The sequence below is a fragment of the Equus caballus genome, chromosome 20 (assembly GCF_041296265.1).
Source record: "Equus caballus isolate H_3958 breed thoroughbred chromosome 20, TB-T2T, whole genome shotgun sequence".
Classification (NCBI taxonomy): Eukaryota; Metazoa; Chordata; class Mammalia; order Perissodactyla; family Equidae; genus Equus; species Equus caballus.
The window spans coordinates 43,945,287-43,957,037 of NC_091703.1; the positions used below are offsets into that span (position 1 = coordinate 43,945,287).

At 44.1% G+C, this 11,751-nt stretch overlaps 1 protein-coding gene across 16 annotated transcripts in view; it reads left to right on the top strand.

Annotated features, from left to right (window-relative positions):
- LOC100066125 (adenylate cyclase type 10) overlaps positions 1 to 10,681 on the top strand; it is a 37,127-nt gene extending 26,446 nt beyond the window's left edge. For 3 of the 16 annotated variants that reach the window (XM_005603881.4, XM_005603882.4, XM_014734400.3), the window contains exons 22-32: positions 918 to 1,137; positions 1,502 to 1,627; positions 4,206 to 4,378; positions 5,036 to 5,192; positions 7,172 to 7,376; positions 7,465 to 7,561; positions 8,026 to 8,144; positions 8,407 to 8,524; positions 8,968 to 9,166; positions 9,694 to 9,907; positions 10,439 to 10,681. In XM_005603881.4, coding sequence (XP_005603938.1) covers positions 918 to 1,137; positions 1,502 to 1,627; positions 4,206 to 4,378; positions 5,036 to 5,192; positions 7,172 to 7,376; positions 7,465 to 7,561; positions 8,026 to 8,144; positions 8,407 to 8,524; positions 8,968 to 9,166; positions 9,694 to 9,907; positions 10,439 to 10,506 — 1,696 coding nt within the window. In that variant the 3' untranslated portion in view covers positions 10,507 to 10,681. The remainder of the gene's footprint in view (positions 1 to 917; positions 1,138 to 1,501; positions 1,628 to 4,205; positions 4,379 to 5,035; positions 5,193 to 7,171; positions 7,377 to 7,464; positions 7,562 to 8,025; positions 8,145 to 8,406; positions 8,525 to 8,967; positions 9,167 to 9,693; positions 9,908 to 10,438) is intronic. The other 13 variants (XR_011429735.1, XR_011429737.1, XR_011429731.1 and 10 more) reach the window with 9 other exon arrangements.
- Positions 10,682 to 11,751: the final 1,070 nt, after the last annotated feature.

Here is an 11,751-nt window from a genome sequence, read left to right on the forward strand (position 1 = left end):
TTATTTTTGACCTCAGAAGATATTAAAGCGAATTTACATTTCCTAACCATGTACCTCCTGGCTTTCTAATGCCCATCCCATCAATTTTAAATGTCCCTACCTTGAGTCTACCAGCCACGCTACAGATTCCTATCTCATTTATCCAGCCTGATTTCCTACAGTTTTCAAAGAAAAATCTGTATTTGACATGAATCACCTCCACAATCACCTGTGTGTCTTTGCTTATACAATTCTCCATTTTATAAATACTAAGTGGCCTCCACATCCTTCCACTTATCAGAATGTTTATCATCCTTCAAAGCCCTCCTCAAGTTCCACTTTTTTCAGTCGGTCTATCTCACAGAGATCTGACCTCTTGAATTCATGTTGCCTGTGGACAGTGCACTGGTCTAGTAGTCAGAGAGGTGAGCTCTATTTCTGGTTCTACTCAGTAGCTGTGAGGTCATATATAAGTCACTTAAGCATCTCTGAGCCTCAATTTCCTCATCTGTAAAAGGTAATTTTTGCCTGCCTGAATGACAGGGTTAGGATAAGATGGTGGTGTTTGTGTAAAGTAATATTCGGATGTGCTGTGACAAAGTTCAAATATGCTAATAGATAAATGTATTATTACTTACTGCTTTGTATCATTTTTATGTTTTTATTCAACTCATTGTTAGTTTACTCTTCAGGTGTGGTTGTTTCCCTATTTAGTTTGTGACGTACTTAGATTCTTTAGGTTTTTAAAATCCCTAATAGGGCTTTGCCATTATAGATCAAGTCCCTGACTTTCAAAAACTTACGGAGTGATGGAGGAGAAGGATAGACATAGAATTAATGAATTATAAAGGAAAGCTTCCTGGAAAAAGTGGCTTTGAGACCTGACAAGAGTGGCTACTTTGTAGCCACGCTCAGTTCTTCATCTTCTCTCCACAAAGAACTGAGGAAGAGTTCCTGGATCAAGTAAACAGGAAGCTGGCTCAGGGCAGCCCCGAGAAGGATGTATTGACCATGAAGCCCTGTCACTGTGAGGAAATCCTGAAATTGGTGCTGTCACCCCTCACCCAGCACTGCCTGATCATCGGAGAAACCACTTGTGCATTTTATTACCTGCTGGAGGCTGCCGCTGCCTCCTTGGACCTGTCAGACAATTACATGGTGAGCAAGCTCTGCCCTCTGCCCCTGAGCTGAGCCCTTTTACTTGGGGAATTTGGTTGGGATTTCTTACTATCAAGTAACCTGGAGTGAAAAGTGGAGGAAAGTAGGAGAGGGAAAGGAGCTGGAAGGGGTGTAGGAGAAAACATGAAATGGGAGTGTGGTAGTGTCAGAGCGCCGCCCACTGCTGGCCCTGCCCCTGCCTCCCACGCGCAGTCCGGCTCCCCGTTTCTAACTTCAGATCCAACCCTCATTCACATTCAGATCCTGACCCTCGTCACAAGCTTACTCCAGACTTTGCCCTTATCGCACCCCTAGCATCACCCAAATCCTAATCCCATTTCTCCGCCCCTCATCTTGTTTGGAGGCCTTCTTTTATCTGAGGAAGGCAAGCAGTCTTCTGGGCCAACGCTCAGCATTCTCATTTTTGAAAAAGCACAAGGTGAAGATCTGTCAGTTTGAGGAGGCCGCTTTCTGCTCTCTTCGGTCAGAGGTGAGGACAGGCGGTGACCTTGAAATTTGAGTTATTGCTCCTTGAGGGTTACCCCATTATTTCTTTTAAAATCTCTTCATTTTTTGTGTGAGATTATAGGTGTGATAATGTGATAAAAGGTTATCAAATTCAAAACATAATACTATACAATAGTAGAAAGTGAAAGAGCACCAGCTAATCCCATGCCACCCCAACAGAGTTAATAATTTGGTGCAGATTTCACTAGCCATACACACATAGTCATAGCATTATTGTTTTCTCTTATTCTTAAAATAGAATCTTAGTCTATGTTCTCTTTCTTCTGCAGCTGACTTTTATTTTTATTTATTTATTTTTTTTTTTGAGGAAGATTAGCCCTGAGCTAACTACTGCCAGTCCTCCTCTTTTTCGCTGAGGAAGCCTGGCCCTGAGCTAACATCCGTGCCAATCTTCCTCTACTTTATATGTGGGACGCCTACCACAGCATGGTGTGCCAAATGGTGCCATGTCCGTACCCGGGATCCGAACCGGTGAACCCCGGGCCGCCGAGAAGCAGAACGTGAAAACTTAACCGCTGCGCCACTGGGCCAGCTCCTTATTCTTAATAGTACAGATTGAACATATTTGCATATTGATGTACTTCCAGTCACAGTTACAGCTGCCAAGTACTCCATTGTATGCATATATCAAAGTTCACTTAATCATTCCCTTCTTCATGTGCATGTAGGTTATCTCTAATTTTTGGTTATTATAATATTGCTACAATGAATATTCTTGTAAATATCTCTTTCTTTCCTTGTCAGAGTATTTCTGTCAGAGAAATTTCCAGAGGTGGAAATGCTAAGACAGAAGATATGAATGATTTCACACTTAATAAATATATTGCCAGATTGTCCACCAAAAATATTCTATCAATTCAAGTTTTTCCATTTCTTCACATTCTTACCATCAGATATTATCAGTCATTTTTAAACTTGTTAATCCATAAATGAAAGTTACATTGTATTTTAATGTGTATTTCTTAATTAATAAGGTACATTATTTTCATATGTTTGTTGGTCATTTATTTTTCTGTGAATTGCCTATTCATGTCCTTTTCTCATTTGAGTATATATAAACTAATTTCAGGAGGGTGGGGGGGTGGGCAAAATGGGTGAAGGTGGTCAAAAGGTACAAACTTCCATTTATAAGATAAATAAGTCCTGGAGATGCAATGTACAGCATGGTGACCATAGTTAAAAATACTGTATTGTATATTTGAAAGATGCTAAGAGAGTAGATCTTAAAAGTTCTCATCTCAACAAAAAACCCCTGTAACTATGTGTGGTGACGGATATTAACTAAACTTATTGTGATCCTTTTGCAATATATACACGTTGAATCATTATGTTGTATACCTAAAACTTAAACAGTGCTATGTATCAAATATATCTCAATAAAGCTAGGGGGAAAGAAGGAACATACAGTTGAAAGTCTCCCCCACACCATCCATCACTCAGCCATTGTGTCCCCTCCCCAGAGTTATGTATCCTTCTATATTCTACTAGAGGAGCTCAGCATACATAAATGTGTATAGTCTCCCCCTTCCTTTTTTATACACAAACAGGAGCTCTCTATACTCCATTCTACATCTTGCTTTTTAAAATAATAATAATAATATACCTTGTAGATCATTCTATATCATTTATAACAAATTTCCTCAGGGAATGAGATTTGTATAACAAATAGAAACTCTGGGGAAAGCATGCCATGACATTCATTTCAAAGGCATATAACTTATTTATTGTGTATCAGTAACTCAGGACAGCTCAGCAACTTCTCCCAGCCTTATTACTATTAAATCCAACAGAACAAAATGTGTTGGAGTAATTATCAACTTATAAATAATGATTCTCTAATATCATGGGGAATGTTTTGTTAGAGCTGCAACCTAATGTGTATAATGCCTTTGAATGCCAAAGAAAATATTTGAGTTGTCCACAGTGTTGTGTTATTTGTGTTTCAACCAAGAGGTCTTTGGAGCAAAGTTAAATAATTATTTCTTTCCTTTTGTAAGAAGTTATTGTGCAGTCTTCCCAAGATTCTTCTGGAATCACCATAGACTTTATTACTTTCTTGGAGGGTTTAGCCTTAGAATGTGAAGGTATGATAACTTCAAGGTAGTTCCCCAGCTCCTACTCCCGCATGCACTATGGTGGTGCAACCTATTTAGGAAGAGAGATACGGAATTTGGTAACATTCCAGATGCTTTCTGTTCCATCTGAAGCATCTGAATCTCTGCCCAAATGACAATCCCATCTCACTCTAGCAGCATCACTTTCTAAATCACAGCCTTCTTCTACTGCTCGCTGACAAATGCATGGGAAATGACAAAGGAGGGTACTTTCTCTGTAATCCTATTTTCTCTCTCCCTTACTTGCTCAGGCCCTACTGGTGCTTGTTAGTGTTGCCAGGCTCTGCTCCACCTCAGCCCACTCTAGCACCTCAGTGGCCCCAAGAACACCTCCCAAAATAAAAGAGCTGGTGTGCTATATCTAGAACCTTGTCCATAGTACTCTTCCCACATTTACATTACTGTTTCTCATTTTCCCATCTCCAGGTCTGTTTCAACATGGGACAGATCACCTTGGCCAAAAAATTGGCTAGGCAAGCCCTTCGACTGCTGAAAAGGAATTTTCCTTGTACCTGGTTTGGTGTCCTTTTCCAAACATTCCTGGAAAAATATTGGCATTCCTGTTCCCTGAGCCAACCTCCAAACAACCCTAGTGAGAAGTGAGAAGCCTGGCTAAGTTGCCCTGGTCTACTTTAGGGCCATAGAGAACTAAACTAGGACCCAGCCTGGAGTTTTGCCTATATTGACCTAAGACTCCTCTTTTCAAGCAAATAACAGATAGTTCTAGTTCTTCCACCTTACTCTCCCAGCCAGTTAAACGTAGGAGAATGTAGCAGAGGACTTCTTTTGTTTCTGGAGTGTGATGTTACCCTGTCTCTTTCAAATAAAGACACAATGTGTATAAACACACACATATGTATGTGTGTATATGTATATGTATCTAGGTAGCAATTTAATATTATTTCTCTGAGATATATATTTATATATATTATTTAATAATTATATATTATTTATATATATAAAATATTAAATTGCTACCTAGTTTTTGAGCTGTAATAATTTGCGGGAAATTCATTCAACCAAAATAGCAATTCAAAGAATGAATCTTTTTAAAAAACCTCTTGAACGTTTCCTGGTCAAGAGGGATGAATTAAAAAGGCCTGTGGGGTTAGAAGTAGTGGGATTCCAGGAACATTTCTGAGTTGGCAAGTCTGTAGATGGCCCCATGATGAGTAGACTTGGATTTCCTGTGGGGAGGGGCAGTTGGGTACTGGTGAAGAATAAGGGTATGCTAACCACCCTGTGCTTCACGACAGTAAGAAAAAGTTGGCCATCCTGCAGCAGCGGGTACACTGCCTCTCCCTGCTCTGGCAGCTCTATAACCTGGAGGCCACAGCCAGCAGCCGCAGGTTTGCATGCCTGGCCACTCTTATGCAGAAGAATTCAGCTGAGGAGTTTGCAAATGAAGCCCAGGTAAGCAAGTCCTGGCTTTACCTCTGGGCCTCACTCGGAAATGTAGAATGCGAGGGAGAGAGACCCTGCCTAGTTCCTGGTTTTAGCATGGTTCCAAAATAAACCAGATTTAAGGGACACCACTGATCGTGTGTGTGAACAGAGTTTCTTAATTTGAGGTTTATAAATGGGTTTCCAGGTGTGAGGCTAACTGAGCACTCCTTGAACTGAATCTAGCATTTTGTGTGCATGGTCAAAAGAGCATTTGGGCGCTAATGGGAGGTAGGGAAGGGGTCATTGCTTTCATCAGATTCTCAAAGAAGTCCATAATCTAAAAAAGGATTAGAATTGCTGACTTAGGAAAAAAGAAGGAAGGGAAAGAATGTGTCTTCCTAATTGTACTGTCCATCTCTCTCTCTCTCTTTTATCCATTTGTTCAACAAATACTTGATGAACACCTATTATGTGTCAGGCACTGATTTGGTTCCAGGGAAACAGATAATAGATAAGTGAACTATCTAGTCTGTTAGGTGATGATTAATGCAATGGAGAAAAATGAAGCGGAGGCAGGGGACATGGGGTTCTGGGGGCTGGGAGGTGCAGGTTTAAACAAGGGGGGTCAGGGAAAGCTTCACTGAGCAGGTGACATTTGGGCAAGTATCTGAAGGAGGCAAAAAAGTAAGCCTCATGGCTATCTGGGAGAAGTGTTCAGGCAGAGGGCACAGAGAATGCACAAAGCGTGCCCTCTGTGTTTGAGGAACAGTGAGGAGGCCAGTGTGGCTGGAGGGGAGGAGAGAGGAGTCAGAGAGTCTAGGGAGGTGTGGGTGGCAGATAGTGCAGGCCTCGTAGGCCATGGTAGGGGTTTTGACTTTTATTCTAAAAAAGATGGGAAGTCATTGGTGGGTGCTGAGAAGAAGAGTAACCGGGTCTACTTCTATTTTAATAAGATCATTCTGGCTGCTGTATTGAGAATAAACTGAAAGGGGCAAGAGAGGAAGCAGGGAGACCAGTTAGGAGGCTATTGCCATAATACAGGCAAGAGATGGTTGGCTTGGACTGTGGTGGCAGACGAAGTGGGGAGGAGTGTCTTCTGTCAAAAGAGAGCCAGTAGGATTCACTCATGGATGAGTTGTGGGATGTGAGAGAAAGAAGAGAGCCAAGGATAATCCCAAGATTTGCAACCTGGACTTCTAGAGGGATAGAGATGCTCTTAATCAGCTTGCAGAAGTCTGCAGAAGGAACAGGTTTGGAGAAAGATTGGGAGCCAGGTTTTGGACATGTTTGATTTAAGATACCTATTAGACATCAAGCTGGAAATGTTGAGTAGGCAGTTGAATGTACCGTATGGGGTCCACAGGAGAGGTATGGGCTGGAAATAGAATGTGGGAGTCATCAGTGTATAGGTGGCATTTAAAGCCATGAAACTGGTGAGATCACCAAGGGGATGAGAAAAGGTCCAAGGACTGAGTTAACAGCTCCAGTGTTAAGAGGTCAGGGTCATAGGAGAAACCAGGAAAAGAAACTGAGAAGTTGCCAGAGAGACAGGAGGAAATCCAAGAGATGTGGTGTGTCATAGTCACCTGGTGAAGACAGAGTTTCAAGAAGAAAGTCATCAACTATGTCAGAGGTGCACATGGTTATAAGAGAGATCTAGGCAGCACTTTTCTAAGGAGCAAGAATCAGAGGCCTTAGAGAAAACACAGAAGAGATTTGGTCAATGTTTTGAAGGGGAAAGTCTTGGGTTGGAGAAAAAGAAGAGCAGCAGGTGGAGAAAGTGGTTTGTTTAAAGAACAGGCAGTGAGAATGGTCAAATTAGAAGTGTCGGGGCGAGAAGGGGCATGTTTTCATAGCCAGAGAGGAGACGAGAGGTAAGGACACCAGGAGTCCTGACTGAGTGAGCAGCAAGGTACCAGAGTGGGCACTTAGGCAGGAGGGGACACTGTGGAAATGTGGCGTGAATGTACAGTTGGAATATTCTTCCCCGTGTTTTTGCCCCGCAGGTTGTCTCTGCCTACGTGGCCCTCTCCCAGTTCTCCCAGAACATGGGTGACAGGGAGAAGTGGCTGCACTGTGAGCAGATGGCCATTCAGAAAAGCAGCCTGTGTTGGTTCTCCAGGGAGGGGTTGTTGGCCACAGCCCAGCTCATGCAGGCCTTGGCCTACACCAAGCTCTGCCTCGGCCATCTTGACTTCTCCATCAAGTTGGGTAATGGCACTCGGGGCTGTGGGCCCAGGGCTTTTAGAGAGGCCAGGTTCACAGCTAGACCTCACACAATACTCTTTAACCTCCTTAGGTTTTCAAGCTCATGAGATATGCAGACACCTCAAGAAACCAGCTCTAGAGAATCTGGTTCTCTCAGTTCTCTTCAGATCTGCTTTTCTGAAGAAGAAGTATTAAGATCATTTTCTTTCATTTTTATTTGTTGCCTAAGAGGGGAGGGTATGATTTCCCGGAGAAATTTGGAGTGGTGAGGGAGATGCTGTTCCATTTCCACAGGCAGAGCTGTCTCTTCTCTAGTCACGCCAGGAAGCATTGTCTTAAGTGTGGAGGGGAGGTCAGGAGTGGAAATACAGTGTCTGAGCTGCTACATATTCCTGTTTTGTTTTCTTTTTTTCATTTTTCTCTAGAGAGGTAGGGACTTTCAGTAGCTCAAGACCCTGGAAACTGTCTCAGAGGCATTTTCCCACTTCGTTTCCTAAGAGATAAGTCTGAACCCAGGCCCAGATGCTCTCTATAGAGCTGTGGAGAGGAGATCTAGGGGCTGTTAGGCTGCTTTGATGGCGTAAGATCCCCCCCTCTCCTGCACCATCCTTCCTACTCCCTCGCTGGTCCCAGTAGCTCTGTCTTTTGGCAGATTTGATCTGTGTGTCCATGTGCTGGAGAGTCAGTGGGCGCTCATTTCCCGGGGTCATGATGTCCTTGGCCTGGCCTGCTTCTATTCTGCTTGCTTAGATCTGCTGCTCTATGGAAAAGGTAAATCCTGCGCAGGGCTCTGCTGCACTCCTAAGGTATTCAGACTTCAGGTGGGGCCCCAGATTTGGAACACAGGCGATCATGAAACTGTCCCTCGGGCATGGTCTCTGCTTCTAGCCCCCGGCCTTAAAGTCTAGGAACCATGTTGTGATTCAGGGGTGTCCGCCTCTCAGGTATTGTCTCCTCCCCTGTACCACACACCTTCTGTACCAGTTCCTACATGGACAACTCATGCTAGCCTGGTTACCCTCTTTGTCCACAGGATTGCTGTGTCGTCCTTTTGGGGAGTGTCTGCGTTTCATTCAACACTATGAGCACAGCTGCGTTCTAACCTCGCAGAGCAATGTCATGCTGGGGGTCCACTCCTCTCTGGCCATGTGGTAATATGGGGTACCAGAATCTTACTCAGGAACTGTGGGCAAGGGTAGAAATTTAAGGACACCATGAAGTCATTTAAGCAATCGCCGTTTACCCCTCCAGGCAGGACTATTCCACATCTCTAACCCACCTCTAAAGACCATTCACCTCCCGTTCCCCCCATCTTATCGGAAGGGTTCTTCTTGTCCTGTAACAGGTTTGGGCCTGTATGTTGAGGGTCAGGTTTAGGGTTATATTGAAATGCTGGATGACCCACGGCAAGGCTGAAGATCATTGGTCTGCTTTTAAGTCTCCTTGCATGTGAGTTAGTAGCCTTGGCCACTTTCCAGCATCACAATTCTGACTGTCCAGGAGGTCTTAGAACCATAGAGAAATGATGGTTCTGTGAAAAGCCATGGTTGGTAAGCAGGGGACAGAGCTGAGAGCTGCGATTCTTTCCCTCCAGGTTTGCCCAGGGCTCGCAGTGGAACCTATTTGAGCACCACTTCTCCAAGGCTCGCCAGTTGGTGAAAAGAACCAATGCCTCACTGTTTGGTTCACACGGCTTTGTTCGATTCCTGGAGTGCCACGTGCTCATGTTACAGAAAATGCCAGAGGGTGTCTTCATGCGTATTCCCCCAGAGACTCATAGCCACACCCTTAAGGTGCCTGCTTCTCCACTGTCCTTCAGCTAATGCCTAAGTTACAGTTTGGCCCCGTGGCACTCTTTCTGCCACCTGCGTCTCTCCCTTACTCTTCTCCTTGCTGCCTCTGTCTCTTTTTACTCCTTGAACCTTTTTCTCTCCACCTAGAAAGTCTTTCCACCTACCTCCTGTGCCCTCCCAGATATTCTTGGATGTAGGTCAGGACTGGATTCCTTAGCTTTCTGCCTCTCCGCAGCTACTACCCAATACCATTAAAATGTTGACATTTAGTCCTTCTCAATGGACCCACTCTGGCTCAGTCTGTAATTTGACACATCTCCCTACAGCCCTGTCTTCTGAGTCTAAGACATTCCAGTTCCTCTGTATCTCAAACCAGCTTTCTGAGCCCCTTTGCCATCAGTAGCTCCTCCCTGTTCCCCCAGCCCTGAGTGAGTATGCTGAGTGGGGACTGCTGTAAGTTCTGGTGGAGTGGAGCGGAGGGAAGAGAGTACTAACCCCTGGGGTAATGGACCCTCCTTTCCTTTCAGTACTTTAAGGAGTTCTTCTCTCGATGTGTGACCTGCCCTGTCTATCACCAGTGGGTCTCTGAGCTTAAAGCCTCTGTAATGAGATATGGAAAGAGAGAATCCATGTCCATGACCAACATCATAGGACCTTTTGACACCTGCTTCACCAGGATTTGGATAGAGGGAGACGTCCTGGAGGAAGACATCTCCTTTGAAGGAAATTTAGGAATACAGAGTAAGCAGTCTTTCCTGGAACCCTTGTCTGAGAACAGTCTCAGAATCTTACTCACAAGCAGTTGAAGGCTGCACCTCCAAAGTAGGGAGGCGCAACCCTTCAAAGTAAGGACACACAGGTATATGGACTTAGTCCTTGCTCCAGAGGTAATTATCATCCTCTCACTAGTGCTAGATCCAGCCTAGACAGACAAGGATCCCTTATATTGTTAAACAGCATAACAGCCTTTTCCCAGCTCTTTGTTTCAGTATCTATAATCCTTAGGTGTAGAAAGTTCCTCCTTGGTCCCAGCTTCAACAATAAGATTGTTCCCTTGGAGTGGCTGGATGGTCACTAAAGGAGAAAGAAGGCCCTAGATATCACAATGTAATGTCTGTGAAGGTAAATGTTAGGATGTGGGCAAGAAAAAGAGAGGAAAGAATATAGCTCCTTGCCTCAGGGCTCAGCAAATCTCCTTTTTCAGGGCCATGAGTTAAATTTGTAATTTGTAATTCTTTGTGTTTGTGATATTCTTTACGTTCCTGCGTTCAGGATTTGACAGAGTGGCTGATGTCAAGGAGAATAAGGATGAAGAAGAAATTCAAGAATGTATATGTTAAAACAACAACAAAAAATCATCTGAAGGGATCATGATTCTCTTATTGTATAGAAGACAAAGAAAATGCCCCAAGTTCTCCTTTTTAAGATACTGTATAGTGTACATATTAACTATGCTAGCCTTTTACAGTCACCACTGTCTATATCTTTGTCAAAATAAAAGCCTGTGTTTCTGAAGCGTGAGACTTAGATCTTTCTTAACTCCCAAGTCATTAGCACAACTGTGGAGAAATGAGAACCAGAGGTGGACCAGAGGCCCGGGAAGCTTTGAGGTGAATGGATCCCATCTTAAGTAAGGTGGGATCCATCAGCAGACGGAAACTCAGCCCTAATGACGAGGTTGTCGATACTTAAGGCAGGCCGCAGTGCAAGTGCTTTGGTGTGGCCCTCTTTGGGCACAGGTGTGGTAATGGGCTCCGAAGAAGTCAGAGTGTCTTTTGAGAGCTACAGAGGGCTGTGGGAATTGTTTCTCCTTTGCACTGTGTGATTTGGGCATTCCCACGTGAATTCCCACATGAATTTCCATGTGTCTAAGTGCCAGAGAGTATATGACTCCAGCTCTCTTCTTTTTGTTCTCCCTTTTTGGAGCTGCCATCTTTGGCCTTTATCTGTTTGATAGTCTTTCTTCCACAGAGCATAATCTTCCCATGGATTTTACACTTTACAACTCAGTTATCTGGCATTCGTAGTCAGTTAGCTAATGTTATGATAGCCACCATTTAGTGTTCACTTCCTCTGTGCCAGGCACTAAGTGCTTAAAATGCAGTCTTTAAATCCTTATATTAACTCTGTGACACAAGTACAAAGTTATCCTGTATTAGAGATGAAGAAACTGAAGCTTAGAAAGGTTTTACCTCAAGAAACACAGCCACAAAATTGTGGAGCTGGGATTCTAACTTAAATTTGATTCCAGAGTTTATGGTCTTTACCACCAGGCTGCACAGGCTTTCATGGGACCCAGCCTCTAGTAGGCTATCCTGTACCCAGGATGCTTCAACACTGGAAGGCCGGGCAGGGAGACGTTTGGGAAAAGGAGGCCTGTATTTGCCCTCTGCATCATCCCGTCTAGTCTGTACATTCCCTCCTCCCCTCCTCTCCCTCCTCTCGTTACCCTTCCTCCTCTCCCTCTACTGCCCGCTCCACCCCGTCCATTCCTCCGTCTCATACCCCCTCCTTCCTTTCTCCTCCTCACCCACCTACCCTGAGCTCTTCCTCCACCCCTCCTTTAAATATAGAGTAGTGGTCAG